General features: G+C 37.0%; 2 protein-coding genes across 7 annotated transcripts in view; both read left to right on the top strand.

The window, feature by feature from the left end:
- The window catches only part of LOC135697833 (phospholipid-transporting ATPase VD), a 169,158-nt gene that overhangs the window by 125,751 nt on the left and 21,870 nt on the right, over positions 1–21,537 (top strand). The window lies entirely within an intron of this gene.
- Positions 1,191–9,116, top strand: LOC135697785 (uncharacterized; the record flags this gene model as incomplete). Its single annotated transcript, XM_065217598.1, has 2 exons — positions 1,191–2,489; positions 8,861–9,116. Coding segments are annotated over 2 exons (1,485 nt in total), but the record flags the coding sequence as incomplete, so codon positions are not given.

The raw sequence follows: 21,537 nt of genomic DNA, 5'->3' as shown, positions 1-21,537 counted from the left end.
CTCGCACATCATGTTTCAAAATGGCGTACAGGTAAACTTCAATATAACATTACTGTCACTTTTGACTTCTATCGTCCATTTCGCGAAAACAAAAACTTAATTATACAAATCAACATTACCAAAAGATGAGCGTTTGTCTCATATGTTCAATAGTGGTTTTAAGTTAAGTTTAGTTTTCTTTATTAGAGAGGTTTTTAGCCTAGAGCTGGTTCGTCTCCGGACAAGTGTTTTTACTTTGCGTGATTGATTTCGATATTTTAAAATAAGTCATAGTCCGAAAACGTCTCTTTTAATCAAAATGGCATCTGAGGCAAAGTTGCCATTAAAAAAGTTGATCTTTTCTCAATATATTTAAAGTTTATAAAAAATACTAGCTTTGCTGAAACATTCAAATTGGACACTTTAAAACTGACAAACGTTGTAGAATATGCAGTTTTATTAAAAATATGGAGGAATTACAGCACGCATTTGAATGATTGCCAAAAAAAAAAGCGATTCACGAGCCGATGTCAGAAATGGAAAGCAATAATGATATAATCTTTTCCCTTTTTTCATGAAAAACTGCCTTTACAATATAGCTCGGGTAGAAGGAAACGACCAAACTGTTAGCAAGCTGCTTCATGAAGTAACGCTGAAGATGATTGCACGTGTGTTATTGGGATTTTGTTTATGTCTTTTCTCGATTCCGATCAAGCTCTGTCCTCAACCGTGTAGATTTCAACAAAGCAGGCAAGCAATGTATCATTATCCTTGTTCAACTTAGATCAAGCTATATTACAGATAGATTTTATCGTGGTAGTAGAAGCAAGCGTTTAATTTTTTTTCGTTGGTTGCTTTATGTGTTTGGATTTGCTGATCATACTGTAGCGAATAAAGTTGTTTTTTTCAGAATCCTTATTTTCACACAAAACTTTCTCAAAATAATTTATCTAATAAACGCAATCACTCTCGTTCAGACTTTGATAATGTTTTTCAGTCGGCAATTGAAATCTTCACATGTGCTCTTCGGATAATTTTAACTAGACAAAAATCTGATTTAAATCATTAGTTGTATAGAAAAGCGATTATTTAAAATTTTTAAATCATATTGAGAACCTCTGCTTAATAATCAAGTCCAAATCAGATTTAAAAAAAAATTAAAGCTTTTTATAATTACGAGTACTTGGAATTGAAGGTTGCTTCAAATTTAATCCAGCAAACTGATCCTTATTTCTCAACAGCCATCGTTTGCCTTTTTTGGTCTATCCGTAACTGGGTTCTACGCTCCATCAACAACCATCACAACAAGCTGCAGCAATGCCATTACAACGTACAGCTACATCCAGTCAACAGTCAGGCCTCTCCGAAATGAAGCATTTGTTACACTGCAACTAGACGATATATCAGCAAGCTTCTTTACAACCTATGACGGGCTGAGCTCTCGAATGATGTTCATCTTTTCGACTATCAAAAATGCTGCTCAAAACGAATCATCTAACATAGACAACCAGTTTGTCCAAATCAACAATACTATTTCAACTGCACTGAGTTTCATTTCTGACATCAATTGTAGTCTATGGGAATCTTTTTTTGAAACTAGACTATCACTGGATATCAGTGCAACAAGTGCATCTCTACAAAACATTTCCCAAATTTTGAATCTTGAGATTTATCCACAGTTGATCTCCTTATATGGGCTAAAGCCAGTACCTTCGTCATCTATATCGGCCAATATTCCTGAAACTCTTTTGAACCAGTTTACTGCCATAATAGATCAACTTCAACAAACCGAGCAGAACACCATACTACCTTCCGTTCGCACAGCTGTGGAGGCTCTACAGTCATCCAATACAAGACTAAAAGCATACATTTCACAAATAACGTCAAGTTTCACCAATCTAGACATTATCCTAAGTCAAACATGGAACGCAGTGACCTTATTGCCGGAAACGTATACCACGACCACCAACCGTCTATATGATCCAGTTAGGAATTCGGTGACCAATTTCATCAAGGCCATCAACGGGTTTACCGATTTGTATCTGGGAACATCAGCTGGCGTAGACATCACAGCTGTGAACACTTTCTCCAGCAGCTATTTCGCCAATGCATCTTCGGAAACTGACATGGTCGTTTCAAAGTTGGATCGATTTCGATCGAAATTCAGCGACCAAATTTTAACGACGACTAGCAACATATTGGCCACGGGCTACCAAGCAATGCAAACTATCGGGATGCTAATGATTCAACAGACTAATCTACCCATTTGTGCTAGTCAGCTTATTCAACCGTTCGTCGATAGAAATGCGGCACTGCTCGGGTCAACACAGAGCTGTATCTATGGTGCAAACTTCGACTTCAATGCACCCATGCAGACGCAGATTTCGGTGGCAACAGCCATACAATCCGATGTGCAATACTATTTGGCATTGCTCAATGGACTTTTGACTGGGGTGACTGATAACAGCTTGGCTACTACGCGTATCGCTGCAGATTCTCATGTGACGGCGGTAAGTTAATAGTACGATTAAGATGATTTATGCACTTTGAAATATTAGAGATTCGAGAATATTTCGGAAATTTCACCTGATATCTACAGGAAATTACTCAAATGCTCACGCACATTGCATCCGTTGGTGATCCGGTGCGACCAATCCGACAGTTGGACAATAGATTTGTCTGTAAATTTTCCAAAACGTATCACTAACGGATGAGTCGTAACCCGAGCAAAGTGGGTTAACAAAATTAAAGCAAATCGATATTAAAGTTTGCAGTTCCTATCTTAATGAAAACTAATTTTGATTTCAACTGTCGCGACAGAAGTCTGATATCATATTGTGCTTTCATTATGCAGCCAATTTTTTTTTAAGGAAAGAAACTTAACTTAATGTTTTGCTGCTTACGTCTCGTTTAAAATTTAATTTAAGTTCATCTGTCGTTGAACTAACGATTATTGTTTATTTATTTTGTTAACACATTTTAGGTCATTCGTGACCAGGGTTCAAACGGTTGAAACGATTGACGTTTTTTTTCCTACACTCGCTTCGTTGTTGTGCGAGACAGTTCGTTTGTATTCGTACACTCATGCTCTAACGTCGTAACCCGCACACAACACAAACGGTAAATAACATTCGAGCAAAAAGAAAATTTTCAAATAACTATCATATGACATGTGTGATTTCGTTCTAATTCATCAATTTGGTGTTAGTTAAACCATTTCAAATCAGAACTGTTATTACTAGGAAATCATTGCATGCTATTTTCAGAATTCATACTAGCACAACATCATTCATTCATTCGTGAAGGTCTTCGGCGACAGTGTCGTATGACAGAGCCTGTCATATGACATTTTAATTTGGTTCTGTACTATGATAGCTTGTTTTTCAAGTGTCAGCGGAAAAGGCAGTTGCTTATCACTGAAAATGTGTCGACTACCGTGACCGCTTACAAGACTGTTCGTAACATGCCCGGGTGAGATTTGAGCTCAAGTCTTTCAGAGTGAGCTGCATAAATGCTAAGCATTTACGCCAGGTCCGTATTCAGTTAATATGAATGCAAAATCAGGAATCAAATTGATTTCATTGAAAGCCGGATTAGTTTTCCGTTTGATTCAACAGTGTAACATTTTGCTCTCATTTTTGCTGTGTGCAAGTCAACCAAAATGAGATCATCTGGAAAATTCAAAATAAGTCAAATTTTAACAGCAAATTTTGACTAAAATTTGATCTTCAGCTTTGTTCGGGAAGCTTCCTCTTAATGAATTCCGTGGCGATTTCAATATAACTCTGAAAAGGATTTCATGGGCTATGCGAGAATTCCAAAGATGTTATGAGTAAAAGTACATGGAAGAGTAGAATTGTATTGGAATTGTAAAGAGTATTCCAAATGCTAACCTGGTTAAAATGTCATATTTAATTATCTTAAAGATAAATCGTCCAGCTCAAACCTTTGTAGGGGTAATAGGTGGAACCATCATCATCATAATCAAATGAATTGTTTAGATTAATTTTATTTAACTATTAGAAGAATTCAAATAACAATTTCAAGGGATTTATAAACATAATTCCAAAATTATGACAAGAACTACAAACAACTCCTGGCATGAATTTCAAGAATATGAATCTTGAAACAGTTCCAAAGGAACTCTAAGAAGAATATCATTTTTTGGAAGAAATAGAAAGCTGAGGATAATTTTTAAGGAATAGTAGCAATACAGTATGCGCCATAAAAAAGTTTAAACATTCTAAATATTTTCGCTTTTTTTTATTACGCATATGGTAATATGGATAATATGCATAAGTAGTTCTTCTCAGAATTTCTGAGGAAATTTCCACAAGGGTTGTGAAGAGAATCCAGATGAATTCCTGCAGAATATTAAGACAAATGTCAATGGAAGTTTGAGCAAAAAAAATCTTTCAAGTCAAAATCGACAAGAATTTTAAACATAATTTTAGGGATACTCTGAAAATAATTCTGGTGATAATTGCGAAGAAATTCTGAAGAGTATTCTAAAATAAATCTAACAACCTTTCCAAAATTGTGACCAAATCCTATAGATGAGCCTTCTGACAATGATTATAATCTAATTCTGATACCGTATTGCACTAAATACCAGACAGACCTTTAATCCGATAATTTCATTCTTTTATTCAATATTACATCCACTTGGCAACATAATAATTGTGTGATTACGTGTCATTTGGATCATATTTGGCCTTGATAACGAACTTTTAAAAGTGTCTAGATTTATCAGGGTGTCGAATATCTGAAAAAAAAAATCCTGGAAAATCAGGGATTCATTTTTGGACCTGGAAAATCAGTGAATCTCTTGGTATTTCATTAAAATTCAGGGACATATTTCTAAGTCACAGAATCTTATTAAAAAGTATGTCTGTCTTCGCTTGTTTCAAACAACTTATATATTCTGTGTAGTTTGAGCATGGTTGTTAATTTCAAATTTTAAACAGAGTTGCGAACTTCGTTGGTCCAAGGTCCATGAGTTAATGGGTCCAGGTTTAGCAGCTGCCTCCCCGGCATCGGTAGCATTGGTACTCAGTATAGAAAACAAGATCGACGGAAAACAAATTAAGGAAGAGTAGCGAACTGGATGTTGCAACTACTCTAATTAAGGGTTATTTTTTGTGCGTCTCTTAATAGCACACCTAATTGCGTGTGAGAAAATTTAACCTTCGAGTTAAAAGAAGAGGGAGATTATTTTCTGAATACTTGTAGTTATTGGTCCTTATTGTGTTCATAACAGCCTGATTAGTTCAGAGAATCAACAAAACGAGAATTTAGGATAATGGTCTTGCTTGAATGGATTTTGTTTTAATTACTTGAAGAAGTACTTCTATGATTGAAAAATTATTCAAAGGTACGTAGATAAGCATTGTATTTACAGCATAGAGTGGTTTTATTTTATATTCCTGGTTACCTCGGAAAATTAGCTTCTCAGTGAAGTTTTAGTAAGTAAAATGTAGGAGAACTAGATGAATTTCTGCCTCTAGCGTTGAATTTTGAAACAGTCAAAAAAGAACTTCTAAGGGTAAGAAAATTGCCATACCAAGGACCTCATTTAATATCATAAACAGCAAAAAATAAATTTTAATATTACATCCAAGAGGATGCACTTCAATCATGCCGAAAATTTCATGTAATTTTTATGGTCACAGCAATAAACAAATGCAGTAAGAGCAGCGTAATGTCAGGTCATGCACTGTATTAATGATAATTTTATCCTTTTTGGCAAGTAATATTACACCATATTTTCGAAACGATTGAAGTGCATCCACATTGATGTGATATTAAAATTAATTTTTTGCTGTGTAGTATCGTAGAATTTAATCGAGATGGTTGCAGTTTACTTCACACATCGCTATCACCGCTATATCGTGTCTTCCCGTTCTTGGAAACTCGATTTTTCTTTTTTTTTGTATTCCATAAACTAGGGTAAATGATGGCTTCGGCAGCCATCGACTGCGGCAACCACAATTTAAACGTTATTTTCGCTGTATTTTCTCACTAAAACACTTCGCTGAATGTATTTAAACGAGTCGTTAGTCTTTCAGCTTCAATCCTAATACATTTTTACGACTGAGAAAATCTGTTATGTAAGGTGTTTCTTCAAATTAAACATAAGCACATGAAAATACGGCTGATTTCGAGTTGCCGATAATAGAACAGCTGGTTAACACAAAATTTAAACGGAAAGGTTACCGAAGTAAAAGAGGATGCCGACAATAGTCACACTCACCTGAGAAGTTTGGAGCGCCTTAAAAACGTTTTCTACCCGTTTTGGACAGTTCTGTCGATTGGAATAGATAGAATAGCTAGCAGCAGATAAATGTAAACAAACAGACACGTCATATGTGTGCGTGACACTGAGAAAATGTTAATAGAAGTGCGGAAGCTGCTTAGATTGCCGAGAATACGTAAATTCCCCTATATCGAAATCTTTATTCAATTTGAGATTGTACTGGATCACTCTTCATGTTTTTTACCCTTCTTACAAAGAAGGGTATAGATATCACTTGAAAAACGGACTATCGATCCGAGGCCCGGAGGGCCGAGTGTCATATACCATTCGACTCAGCTCGACGAGATCGGAACATGTCTGTGTGTTTGTGTGTACGTGTGTATGTGTGTATGTGTGTATATGTGTGTGTATGTAACGAAATGAATGCGCTCACGTTTCTCAGGAACCGCTCAACCGATTTGGACAAACTCGGCGCCAAATGATAGGTCTTGGGGTCCTATTGAACGCTATTGAACGGTTTTGAAATCGGTGAACCGGTTCCGGAGATATGGCCGGAATAAGATCCGGTGAATATGGGCCTTCACGCTGGATTTAACGGAAAACGTATCAAAACCATCATGCGACACATAAAAATAACTACAGAATTCAAAAATAAGATCAATGCAAGTCGTGTTAAGTGTTCCAGACCACATTGGACACACTTGGACATGTTCCGGGTACCCCGGGGAAGTTGCTTGAATATGAATTGAATTAAAACCCATTAAATCACATTAAAATACGATGATAAGGAGATTGGTAGCCTCACCAAATAGACTACACCCGAATATATTCCGGGTACCCCCAGGCAGCGGCGTAGCGTCACTGGATGACACGGGGGTGGGGGGCTTGGTCACTGATAATGACAATAAAATAAATAAACTTGAATAAGTAAGAAGGGTCTGATCACACCATAGGTGGATAAATTCGGGTTTTTCTCCAGAAATCACTAGTACACGCAAACCAAAAATCTATTACAATGAATGTTAGTTCCGTTTCCTATAATCCTCTGTTCATGAACATCGCAACGAATGTTAGAAATTGACCATGCAGGCGATGTAATGGTTTTTTGTCTTTTTTTATTTCGTGTTCCATCTACGGTTTCGACTATACCAGTAAGCTTTAGAACGACGTACATTGTAGAACATTGTAGAACGACGCACACACTTGTCTCGAATCTCTCCAGCAGAAAAAGCGTACGAAGTCGAGCATTTTTATTTCGGGTTCAATCTACGCTTTCGACGATACCAGTAAGCTTGTAGAACGACGCACATTGTAGAACATTGTAGAACGACGCACACACTTGTCTCGAATCTCTCCAGCAGAAAAAGCATACGAAGTCGAGCATTTTTATTTCGTGTTGCATCTACGCTTTCGACTAAAGGTACCAGTAAGCTTGTAGAACGACGCACATTGTAGAACATTGTAGAACGACGCACACACTTATCTCGAATCTCTCCAGCAGAAAAAGCATACGAAGTCGAGCATGCGAGAAAATGAGCGCTTCATGTTTGCTTTTTGGCTGACCATATTCAGAAGCATTGAGAGAGCAGTGGAGAAAGCACAGGTCTGATAGTCGCAACGTCCGTGGTTCGAGTCCAGTCGGCAACCCTTTTTCTATTTTTTTTTTCGACATAATTAATTTCACTCACTAATACAACTCCACATTTTTCGGTCTCCAATTTTCTTACATCGGACCGCAGCTAGGTATATCGCATCCTCGGTTCATGCGGTCTCCACTTACATCCTCTGATGATGAATCCCACATAATTGTAAGCGAATCTTACATCCACCGGTTGGGTGTACCTATCTGAGGAAAGTAATGGCTGATGAGATCATGTTGCCAAAACGGGTAGGCACTTCCCTGGATTTTTTGTGTGAAAATGACCAGAAAATCAGGGAATATCAGGGAATTTGGTTTTCTTCATTGAGTCGACACCCTGTTTATGAAATAAATGTTAAGATTTCGATGCATTTCGATAACAATTCGAAAAAATTCTGAATTTGTGGATATTTTAGAAGGATTTTTTTTAAATCTCCAAGCTTACGGGAGATTCCACAGGGGGTGCTGGGGTGAGAGGCAATCACGCTTACCACTACACCACCGGTGCCGCTATGAATAAGTAATGTACACATTAAAATTATTTCACAGATTTCTGTGAAATTTAACCGAAATCTCAACAGCTAAACGTGATTTTTCTCATTTTTTTTTAAATTTACTACCGTAATTTTTAGCCGTTGGCTAGTTTATCATGCAGGTTACGAATTCCACTATTATAAGTACACTACCACAACTTTAGTTCGTCGGTAACTATAGGTGCAAAGGAGTCAAGATTTCAAGGAAAACTAATTGTTTCGGTATTTTTTGTGTTAATTTCAAGTTTGCAGTATGCAAATCTACTTTATTTTAGGAAAGATACCTATGAAAAATAAATGTATCTGTCATCTGGATCATCATTACTCTAGCATAAGCCCCTTACCGCAACTATAGGTACACCAGTATTATTTGAACACCTACTCTATATCCATACATAAATCAGTGGTAATCAGTAGAACACATATACAATCAACTATTTCGTTTATCCGCAGTTCTTCAGCCAATCCAATGGCATCATCCAGACGTTTAACCAACAACTGGTAAACATGTACGTACAGTTGAATGCCGACTATGATCTCATCGTAGGCCGTTCTAGCTATTGTCTCGCTAGTAAGGACGCCGAAGCAAGCTCGGTTGCAGAAGATTTTGTTAGCGCTTTTCAGCAGTGTTTGCAATGAACGTTGAACTGTTTGAATTGTAGTATCAAGTGATCCGAGTCATAGTAAAGTTTGTAAAAAGCATGAATACTGTTTTGTTTTATAGAAAAGAAAAAAATCCCAAATTGAAAAAATCCTAACATTGAGCAAAACATTGTTTCCTAACCAAACATTGGTATCCGTTATCTTGCTGCTATTGAAAGAAATAAGAATATCAGCAAATATGGTGACGCAACGTTCGACGTCCTTCACATTTGATTGGTCTTCCTAAGAAATTTATAATTCGCTATGCACATATGTATAGATATGTATAAGTACTTCGAGCAAAACACGAGTGCCTTAGGAAAACTCGAACCGGTATTTATTATCCGTCCGTTGATATCGAACGAGTAATGAAGCGATAAATTAAACAATTTCGATCTCATTGAGTTGTCGGAGCCGGATTAGGTTTGGCTGATCTAGAATCCGAACTAAATGATTATTATCGATTGCTCTTCGGTGGTGAAATCGGATTTCTGATTAGTTTCTGGCTTGGTAAGCTAATAGCTTCGTGGTTGTCTTGGAGATTGATGTATCATTTATCGGCAATGCTGTACAGCTATGCTACTTAGTGAAAAAATGTTGCATTTTAAATTCGCTAGGACGTCAATGATAAAGGAACATTGAATGAATATTTTTATGAATGTATTTTGTAAGTTACGTGCTGGTCGTTACTTTGCAACACATCATGATCGCATGTTCAAATCGGAGTGAACCGCACATGCTTCTAAAATTAGCAACAACAGCAATGCCTTTCACTTTTACTCCAAAGTGTCGTATTCAAACACGAGCAGGTGATTTTGTTAGAACAAGCCGCTTTTAGTGGAACAACTTAATAGCAGTAAAGGTGTATATGACCGTATGACGGTCAGCAAGTTCAAGGCTGCTCAATCCTTACAGGTGTAGATAGCCTGAGTATGAACATGAACTATTAGGAGTCTACATTGAAGTTATAAAAAAGAACAGAGGAAATACAAACGTGTGGCAAATGACGGGTTGTCTGCTAACTGCAAATAATTCTCATGTGACAGTATAAGCACTAATCTATAATATCCGTGTCTGCTCTCGTTCAACATCGTGGATGAACAACCGAGACGGCGGTGGCGGTGGATAGTAGACGCATTTGCTACAGTTAATGCTAGCTTGACCGTGAATTAAGTAGTCGGGGCAATGCACAAGCTTCCGCAAATCATACTATTTACTGTTAGGTATGCTTTCGAACTTGAGCTTGGTGAGCGATTGTCACGTGCATGTTTCTACCCGGGTATATAAGGTACAGTGTTCCCTGGCAAGTACGAGGTTTAATGCGAAAGATGATGCAGTATTTAAAATGCGATAAGGAAGATGGAAATGGCCACGATGCACGGTTCAGTTGTGATGGCCATTCTATAGGGACCATAAATGGGCCAATAATTATAGTAACATTTTGTATAGTCGACTACAATCATTTTGGTTCTACACAGGTTACTGCAATATAAAACTGGTTAAAAAAAAAGATTGTTGGAATGCGCTTCTAAGATAAAATGATGTCATAAGCTTGCATCATAAATTTATGTTTTAATGTGGGTCAAGTTTACAAATCTAATAGTAATCTAGTAAAATAAGTAGAATATCTAGGGAGGAAGCCAAAATTAATCAATTTGTCAACATAGGCTATCACATTTATTTTGGTGGTACTCTTTAAATTAAAATAAAAGGCTTATTTTTTCTCGCTTCTGTTGTCTCGCACGGCTTTCGGAATTCGCGCGGTTTTCGTAACCTCCATAATTCAGATATTTCGTTCGAAACGGATTTACTCATTCAATCGGTTTACTACGCGGTTTTATCTACGCGCACACGTCGCAGCATTTATTCCATAACTATCTTCAAACAATACACACGAAATCCAGTGTTCAAGTTGCCATAGGCTAGTTCTTCTGCCGTATTGTCAAAGATAGAAGCAAAATTTCTTCAAATGGGTCAAGTCTTGAAAACTAAGCTTGATTACCCAATAAAAAAAAAACTGTCCTATCGAAGACGATCCTCGATATACAAAGGATCGGCATGTGAAATCGCGCTTTTTTCACTCCTTATCATTCATACGTAACCACATTTTTGACGTCACTTTTACTTTTCGGCGTAACAACTGATGAGGATGAAAGAGACAGAGTTTTAACATAAATCACGATGCTTTTACAATAAAAATAAAAGCCAAGTAGATCATCCCACGATCACACATATAACAAACTGTCAAGTCAAGTAATAGCACGCCGAACAATGCATTAGCTTCTAAGTAACATTGACAGATTATCTTAGTAGATTTTCTCTTTGCATTACCACGGCCATGTATCGACACTTCCTGCTATTTTCAACTCATAGTTGATCAAAAAAGGTATTATCTAGCATCTAATACGGCAATAACGGCAAGAAACGGATTTGTAGCCAAGTTATTAACGGCAGAGAAAGTTTACGAGGAGAATCGATCAATATTACTTAGGACCTAATGTATTGTTCGGCTTGATAGTTTTTCGAAGGGCCTATACGGTAAATGAATATGTCTTATATTTAAATCCCGATCACTCAAATTCGCAAAAAAAACGTAAGTCACTCATAGAATGAGTAAATGTTTATTCAAATATGATTAAATGTCACTCATATATGAGTAAATATCACTCAAATATGAATGACGTTTAATCCTATTTGAAAAAAAAATTACTCATTCTACGAGTGATTTACGCTTTTGCGAGCTATGTTCCACAAAATTGGACATTTGCTTACGGGGTTTTTCCTATGGGAGTGAATAGTTGCAGAGTCATCGTCAACGCGAATGATTTTACCAATACCAAAACAAAGTTAACAAATAAAGCTCGTAGGCCAAGCATCAAAATTACGTCCCTGATGTTCGGTCCTTAGTTATAAAGCGCTAAAAGCGTTAAATTTTCTAAATGTGCAGTAAGAGTGAAAAGTGTGGTATTGATTCAAATAGTAGTCTGCGAAGGGTCCGCAGGTAGCCTTCTACTGGGTCGATCCATCTTGCTAGCTGCGCGCTTTTTCTTCTAGTTCCTGTTGGGTTGCTTTCGAGAACCCTGGGTTGTCGTCCGGCATTCTATCGACGAGCCCAGCCCACCGTAGTCGCCCAATTTTGCAGTGTTATTATAGTGGTGGTCCTCAAGGGCAAGAGATCTGGACTATGCTCGTGGAGGACGTGGTGTTTTCGAACGGAAGTTGTTGCGGACCATCTACAGTGGAGTGCAGATGGATGACGCAACGAGAAAGAGGTGAATGGACCACGATTATAGCGGCGCCGGTGGTGTAGTGGTAAGCGTGATTGCCTCTCACATCAGCAGACCTGGGTTCAATCCCAGTCGGCGCCGCCGGGATGTTCTGAGGCATAACATCTCTGATCACGCCTTCGAAAGGGAAATAAAGCCGTTGGTCTCCGGTTCATGAGTTGATGCCTTCCTGGGGTCGGTACCATTGGTGCTCAACACGGAAAATAAGGTCGACGGAAAACAAATCAAGGAAAAAAAATAAAAAGAACCGAAATTGCACCAGCTGCTGGGAGAACCATCCCCGATACTCGAATAACGCACATCACTCGATGCATCGTCGCCTTGACCAATCGCGAGAATATTTCCAAACCGAAAAACCGGAAATCGAACCCAGGCGCCTCCAGTAAGTTCTTACTTTATAGCTACGCCTTTACCGACTGAGCTAAAGGTGGCATGGTCATAGTAGCCACATATTTGATTTTACACCGTTTGGACAACTAGAACCAAAGTAAGATCCTTCCATAGTAATTCATACACAAATCAATCTTTACCAGTTTTTGCACAACCTCATTTTTCGGAATTAGTGGAGGGTGGTTTTAATTATAGCAAATATTTTTTACAGAATGAAGCACTCATACTTCATACTTTTTATATTCATTCACTCATAAAATGACCGATGGTAGCACCTCTGCATATGTTATCGATAATATTGCATGCATGGTGACCATCTCAGGAACAAGTACACAATCGATACCTGACATCAGGAAAAGTAAAACGAATCGTCAATCTCCTCGCCCTAGACATTGACATGCATTCTGAATGTGGTGGGAAATAGCAAAATAACAACTGGACTGCAGAAGTGCAACGGGTGAAAATAAAAGTTGCAATGCTTTCGAATACAGGTAAACAAGCGTTGCGTGATGGGTATCATTAGACGGAAATTATACCCGGGTCAAGATTTTATTGTGATACGATTGTCCAGGTTGTTTCATTTATCGGATATGCTGAAATGCATTAAAAACATGCCATTGATTGTCGTCATCGTTGAACGATGGCGTATTTGTGTTCACATTCCCGTTGTTACATTGTTTCATTGTAAAGAAATTAAATTCGATCATTTATTTACAGTAGCTGGTATTTTTCCATTTTTTTTTATATATTACCTCATCGATCAATAAAATTAATCCTTTCCTTTTTCTCCTCTCTTTCCAGGTACGTTTTTGCAAGTTTTGCGGGATACAGTAACCGTAGACCGTAATGTAACGCTCGTACGTCTTCTTCCTGCAAAAAAGTCACCGTCTGGTAATGCTGACATAATTATTTTAATTTACCATGCTTGGTGGAGTAACTTTCGTAATGATTCTTTATTTCCATTATGAGATAGATCATTAAAAGTGGAAGTCATACCCTGTTCACCAATACGATGTTGTCTGTATACATATGAAAAGTTCCTATCCTAAAAGTTCTATATGCACTTCCACAGTTTAATTTTGTTGGGAGCTTTCGATGCCTGTACCATTTTTGTATTAGTATAATTGTGTGGCAAGTATAATCATACCCGGGGAAGTCGAGAAATTTTCCTACCCGAAAAATTACTAGACCGGACCGGGAATCGAATCCAGCCACCTCCAGAATGGTCTTGCTTTGTAGCTGTGCCTTTACCGACTGAGCTAAGGAAGGCTCCAGCTGGTAGGTGTTGTTTAAATTAAAAATCACGCGTCATTATTGGATACAGGTTTTGACTTTGCTACTCCCCAAAATCGTCTACACTTGGGTGTTCTTTGCAAGCAATGGCATAACCGCAAACACGGTACAAAGCACTGATTATGTGAGAAGCTAGTGTTTACACACCTTAGGCCACTCATAAATTGTTACGATTTGTATATACAATTATTTCATTTCGGTTACGATGAGTACCAAACCCCAAGCAGCAGTGTGGGATTAGATGGAATCGGTTTCGGTCGACGATTTTTCTTCTTTCGTTTGGTTCGGACTAGACAGAAGCACAAATGACGGACGGCTTTCTCCAAAGGGTGGAGGAGGCCCGTTTGTTTACGAGCTAATGAAATTCAATAGTCCATTGAATGAATAAATGAGGAAAAACAAACCCACTGACTGAGTGACTGACTGAATGGTGAAATGAATAGCCACTGATTACTACCGTATGTGTTCGCGATTCGTTTGACCGTTGAGGCATAGTACAGTTGGATGGAAATATAGAAGATGTAATGGAGCAATTATCTTCTTTATAAGGAACTAAGCATGATTGTTTCGATGCAAACAATTAAAATCAAACACGATAGTATATGATTTTCATCAGCATTGGGTGAATAAGGATAAGAGAACTATTTTCGGTCTTCAGCTCTTTTTTGTATCATACTAAAACTGAAATATGTTTTGAGAATGTAGGGAGCTTGACAAGCGTGAAATTTCAAGACAGCTTCATTCGATTTTTTAAACTAATATTAACTCTTTGGATGTTAGCTGTTATCAGTGAGTTTGCTACTTCGAATCACATTTTATCGCAGTTATTTCTACAAAAATATATATCGGTTAATTAATGGCACTGTGGTGACGGACCTATAATAGGAATCTATCGTTTTAAGATCTCCAAAATCGACTATTTTGATTGGGTATGAAATTGATCAACCACACAAATAGGCATAATAATTAATTTAAAATTAGTTTACTTATGCGTCATACCATCATAGAATTCGTCTTCTTCCTGGTTTTCACACTCACATGAACTTGTGTCTGTTCTCAAGCTTGTGTTCTTTGAAGCAATTTCACAATTTAATTGAGATCTTTACATGCCAACCAATGCAAAATGATCCAGAAATTGAACCCACTTGCTGGGTACCCACATACATTTTTAGTAAAAGGGAAACCCTAATATTGGTAACAAAACAATGTTGCATGTTATATGTTGCAACAAACTTGATTAAGATACAATTCCAGGGTGTCTACGACCTAAAAAAAACTTGTAAAATCTGGAATCTTAAGGGAATTTTATTTTAACTGGAAACCTGGAATTCTAAGAGAAATTTGTAAATCTTGTATCAAGGAAACATTGTATTTAAATACTTTAAAACAAGGTCAATTTTATCATCGGGGTGTGTTTGTTCATTGATATTTCTCATTGTTTCTTAAAGAGCAATACTTTTGTAGTTTGAGGCCGAAAGAATGCATCCTAATTCAACATCATTCGGCATAAAAAGTATTATGTCTGAACAAGAACAATGAGAAACATCAGTGATCAAATTGATCAACGGTTTCAAAACATTTTATTTCTGCAATCAAGTGTATCTTCCTCGTTATTATTTTTTATCTATTGAACCTAATAATTCAAGAGAGGATTTATTTTCAGTAACAAAATATATTTTGAAAACTCTGAGGTTTTAACTAGATTTTTTTTTTTTGGTTTTGGAACATGGATATATGTTTGTACAGATTTTAAAATTAGGCATTTTTACAAAGTCCTTGATCTAAACTTATTAACAAAAAAATAAAAAATAAAAAAACTAAATTAAAATTTTTATTTTACGGTATACATTTTCAAAAATCTGGAACGAAGATAAATATTCAATATGTCGGACATTGAACATTTTCTAAAATCACAGATTTTTAAATAATCAAGATCAACAAATTTCCAAGACTCATGGACTTTGATGAATGAATTAGAAAATAATATTGCAGGAACTCTAACGTTTTGGGAAAAATTGAGATGAACTGAAGGAGGAATCTAGGGATCACTTTTTTTTCACTTGAATCATTTAGAAGGATGTTTCGAAGAGAATTCTGACTAAGCTCATAATAATTTTGAGAAGAATTCCAATGAAGTTAGTTAGTTAGAGCTAATAATTCCAAGAAATTTCTCGGAGCTTAGAAAAGGATTCGAAATATAATTTCATGGAAATTTTCGGAGAATACTTAAAGTATACTAAGAGAAATTACAAAAGAGTATTGACTAGAATTCTAAACTAATTTTGTGCAGAATTCTAGGAATTTGTGAGGAGGACTGCAAGTAAATTCTATGCAGAATTCCTACGTGGTATGTAGAATTTCACTGGAAGTAGAAGAATTTCAACGGTATAATTCAATGAGTATTCTGTGGATCATCGAATTCTTAGTAGTATTACAAAACAAATTTAAGGAGAGTTTCGAGGGAATTGCGAGGGTAAATCCTGATAAAAGCTGGCATCCATACTGGAACTTTACTTCTGTGGTATAGTCTAGTCGAATATTAGTACAAAACTCATTGTCAGTGTCGAATATTAGCACAAGACCAAATGTATTACATTAAAAATATGATCCACTCTTTCGCTTAGCTGGCGAACCGAGCTTTTAGCTATAAAAGCGCCTCTGTGGCCAAAAAGGCTACCAATCTATTTGTTTACCTTTACGAGGGGTAAACCAAATGATAATTTGTATCATATGTTAAATGTATGTATTTCAGTATATTATTTTATTCGATGACAACAGTGACACGTCAGAAAAATGTTCATGAAATATACAAAATGTAATTAATGAAATAGCTTGGAATTTTTTTTTGTAATTCTTAGAAACAGGTAGACAACTATCTGGAAAACCTGAAATTATCAGAGAAGTATTATGGAAATTTGATTACAATCAGGGGCACTTTTTGTTATAGGTTGTCCCAGAAAGTATAAGCACTGTTTATTATTAGAATAAAACAACGTTATGTTAATGAACACAAATTTTTATTTCATATATGCGTTCCCTATATAGCATTCTCTTTTAATTGGATGCAAATTATCCGCAGTTCTTTAATCGTATGGAGCGAACTTTTGATCTGACGCTGTCCATGAGCTTCAGCATAGATTCCTTGGCGATAATTTTGGCCACTTTTGTCCAGTCTTTTTCAAATTCTTCGATTGAATTTGCTGCCTTAAAGTGTTGCCGTAGGTATCCCTTTGGAAGGGTCCAAAACAGTTTCGATTGGCCGGGCCTCTTTTTTGGCACGTATTGTACATTGTTCGCTTTTTTCCAAGCTACCATGTCTTTCGAGTAGTGCATTGACAACAAATCGGACTAAAATAGTACTTGGCTATCATGTTGAAGGATCATGGGCCGCAAACACCGATTCAAACTCTCCCGAACGTAATATCAGTGTTCATCGTCTCCTTCGTCCTTGCCATACTCACATATCGCTTGCAAACTTATGGCCTTCTTACCAAATTTTTCGGTAAAATTGACTTAAGTTTGGTGATTTTCTGGTCCACTTTTCGGACCACCGGTTCCGGTTCACTCTCAGATTTCGATGTGTCCTCGAAAGTAACTTCTTCACCAAACTTCCGGATGGCGGTTTGAACTCCGGATGGCGGATTGTCCGATACTTGCTTCCTCCATTTTCGCCAGATTTCTTACTGATAGGTTAGGAATACTGCATCATTTATGCACGATCTGTTTGCGCTTTTCCTGGGCAATGCCTCACATTTGAGGATTTTGTAAAAAAAGCACTTTGCGTACAAACTTATTGAGCAATAAGTAAACAACAACACACATCGATGAACAGCTGATAAACTTCATCGGGGTAGAAATGGCGGTGAGTTGAAAGTGTGCCGAGATTTCGAATATTCTGAATTTACATAACTTTGAGAACATTCTGGTTTTATCCGGTAAATTCGCTTCAAATCTAAAAATCCTTAAACATCAAAATGTGGTTCAAAGTGAATGAGAGCTATAGATAAAGTTAATTGGGTCTGTTTTGCTTTGAATTCGGGAGCTGATGTTCCCCTTCTGATTAAGGAAATGAAGCGAGGAGGGAATCTGAAACGAAGAGGGAAAGCAAGTAATACTGCTCGAACATACACTCCTAAGTTTGAAAATTATCCTGAGCCAAACACCTACACTGAAAAATGTTTTCACTTAGTTTCTATTAGGAACGCACATAATAGTTTCCAATAACAAACATAATGATGTTAATCTGATTATCACATAACATAAGAAATTCTAGTGAGTAAGGGGCTGTTCATTAACTACGTAGATAGTTTTTTTTTGGGATTATTGACACCCCTCCCCCCTGCGTAGACAATTGTCCATACAATTTTTTTTAATTTGTATGGGCCGTGGATTTTGAGTATGTTTTGTTTCTAAATCTTTTTTTCTTAAAAATAATCGAAAACTTAACTTAGAAAAATTCTTAGATCTTATTGTTTGATTGATATGTTTTGATTGAAAATGCGGACTAGGATCTCGTACTCTGAAAAATTATAAAAAAAATATATTTATTAAAATCCAATAATAATTTTTTTTTCTGAAACTCGTACAAACATATTTTTTAAATTACAAAAGTAAACTAACTTTCAAAGCAAAATCCAAATACGTAACATGAAAAGACACAACGCAGTTCCTATAGTAAATCAATGCTACCGGGTTTGGTTGATTCCGAATAAAAGTTCCGTTGCAGTAAAAGGCGCAAAGGATAACCCGCATAATCATTAAATATTTAGTTCCAAGGTACGGTCGGATTTCTTTCCCTACCTATAATCCGTATAGAAAAAATCCCAAGTTCAACTTCTGCTAGGCCTGGGAACTGTCCGGGTCAAGGATGGTGCATTGCATGACACGCTTGGTACTCTCATTCTCATACTGGGCTGATACTACATACTGCTGGTCGGAGTGTCACCCGCAATGACGAAGTTGTTGGTAACTTGTGGTTTGTAAAGAAGGACAGTAGAAAAAAAAGCTAACTCACTAGCTGTGACTACCTCAAGGGACAGGCGCACTTTCGGTTAATAATTGATGTTTATTTTCACAAATTGCTTCAATCATTTATTGACGGTGGATGGTCAATTATGTTGTTTGGGAGAACTCTGCCCCCATCGCGTGGAGAAGTTTTCCATCATCGATTTACCTAAACAATAATCAGCGTGTAATCAGGGTGGACACGGAACGTGAAATTATGACTAATGAACATAACACGGACACAACGATTGGTAGAACTATTATTTACCTTGTCCCAGAATGGGTTACACATAAGGAAAGGGGTTGTTGTTTTGATTCTAGATTAGTTCATTTAGGAGTCACAGCATTGAGAAGCCATTGTTTATTTCATATATACAGGAAATGTGGGTTAGTAGACTACAAGACTGTTCAAGGCCATCCATATATCTTGTATGTGAAGTATGTGCCATCACAGTCGATTGGCCCCTTCTCATAAATAGCTTTACATGGATTTGTCGTATGCTGAATTATACCAACACGTGTTATCTACCCTACGGAAGTCAACAAGTTGACGTACTATCGTCATAAGCAAGAGGCGCTTCGAGGCTTAATTGCAATAATTTTGCATCAATGCCAAGTCAAGTTTAACCACATTCCGTATGCATCCGCTTGCCGTTCGGTTCTATCAGGGAGTTGACCGTTGTAATACCGAGCCAAGCTTGACACATACTGGTTTCATTTGTAACATTTCATAAAAGTGTGTAAAACGAACTGCGATAGCGCCTCGATAATCTAGTACCTACCGTTCATAGTTTTTTTTACAAAGGAAAATCCAGGTGTGATGAATCGTGGCCTGTACGAGCATGATCCGCTTATGTTTACAACATCGAACCGGTTTTGCAGACAGCAGCGTGTCAAGGTTATATTATGGCTGTTGGATATCTTCCGGTAGGGAACGGGGGCCCTGCGATTCAATCTAAATTCATAACCTATAAAATATGTAATCCGTAATTAACGAACCGCTGCTATGTGTGTTTCACTTGGTTGGATGATACTTTCAGCTGAGTGCTCCACGGTGCCGTGACGGTGGCATTTCTCCGATAGGTACGGAGCTTGTTTCGTCCCACGCTTTCACCACGGTGAACTACTTTTTTTTCTCTTCCGATTGAAAATCCGCATGGAAAATTACAAATCGAAGCTTGGCAGATATATGAGGGAAGGGTGTAGAAAATTCCATAACCCATGAACCACGACCCAACAGATACAACTATCATTCATTCGAGCTGTACTCAATATATAACTGTGTTGTTTACAGCATCTAGCAAACAATATATGAAGAGTAATAAAAAATGCATTATATTTCGTGTCAGTATGGTTGCTTCAAACACTTTTGGCAGTAAGCAATCGGATTAATTTATCATGGAATTGATTTAAGCGGTGAAGCATTGGCATCCCAAGTAGCATTTCTTGTTTTATTGCACTCTATTAGTGGTTTTTGAGATCAATTTTATAAAACCGTCAATAAAATTAATAGCTCCAGCACAACCTTTTGATAACCGCTATAAGATCATCTTACAGCTTAGTGGACCACTCTTGATAAGGTTTATAAAGCATGTTTGAGAATCATAATAAAGCTGTCTTAAAACCTTTTGTCATAAAGCCTCATACTCTACAAAAGGTTCTCATAGCCTCTTTAAGAGCAATATTGTATCCAAGCAGTTTTATTACGCTTTGGTGAAAATCAGTTATAAAGCCAATTTAATTTTTATTGCATCAAAGCAACCGCCATAAATTAGCTTGTTGTTGTTCTGTTCTCCTGAAACTTTTTTTCCAAATGGAAATCTTTAGCGGTAAAAATAGGTTTGAGTGTTGGTGTCAAGATCACCATGCAATCAATTTTGTTTCATGGCGGCATAAGTGAAAATCTTAAAGAAAATAAATGACTTTTTAGAAGTTCCAAAACATATGCGCTTAAAATGTTATCGTGTATATTGGGATAATATGAGCGTTAAATAAATGCGCCTCCAAAATAATTCAAGTTAACAAAAAAGATTGTTTCATAAATCAAATGAACTTGATGGAATCACCTTAATTTTACTGAAAATAGATCTCAATACATAAATTCATACCAATGCACACTGGAAATCATTTCGGATCTCTTATTTAGCCATTATTTTATTGAAATTTCTTGGATTTTATTCCAAGGTTAATGGCATTTTCATAATGACAATATGGCGACAGAGGACAGCAGCGAGAAAAACACCAAGCGCAATTTCTTAAAATGTCTAATGCTTACATTGCACACTGTGTCAGGAATGCAACCTAGCGGATCAAAATTAATAACTCCGAAACGAAGCATTTCCGCGACTTGGTGTCTTGGGCAAAATTTCTCGTCATAAAAAGGACTATCTATTGACATAAACAAATAGTTCAAAACTCTTCCGCAAAGAGGGTGCCACAATCTAACTTTTTTTTCTGACGTTTTGGAGACTTGATGTCTTGGGCAAAGTTGTTTATCTTGACAAAATGAACAGC

Source organism: Ochlerotatus camptorhynchus, unplaced genomic scaffold (genome assembly GCF_037179485.1).
Source record: "Ochlerotatus camptorhynchus isolate MF236.1 unplaced genomic scaffold, CSIRO-AGI_Acam_v1.1 ptg000078l, whole genome shotgun sequence".
In the NCBI taxonomy this organism is placed as follows: domain Eukaryota; kingdom Metazoa; phylum Arthropoda; class Insecta; order Diptera; family Culicidae; genus Ochlerotatus; species Ochlerotatus camptorhynchus.
Note: the sequence above shows the minus strand (reverse complement) of the source record. Positions and strands in the feature narration are given on the sequence as shown.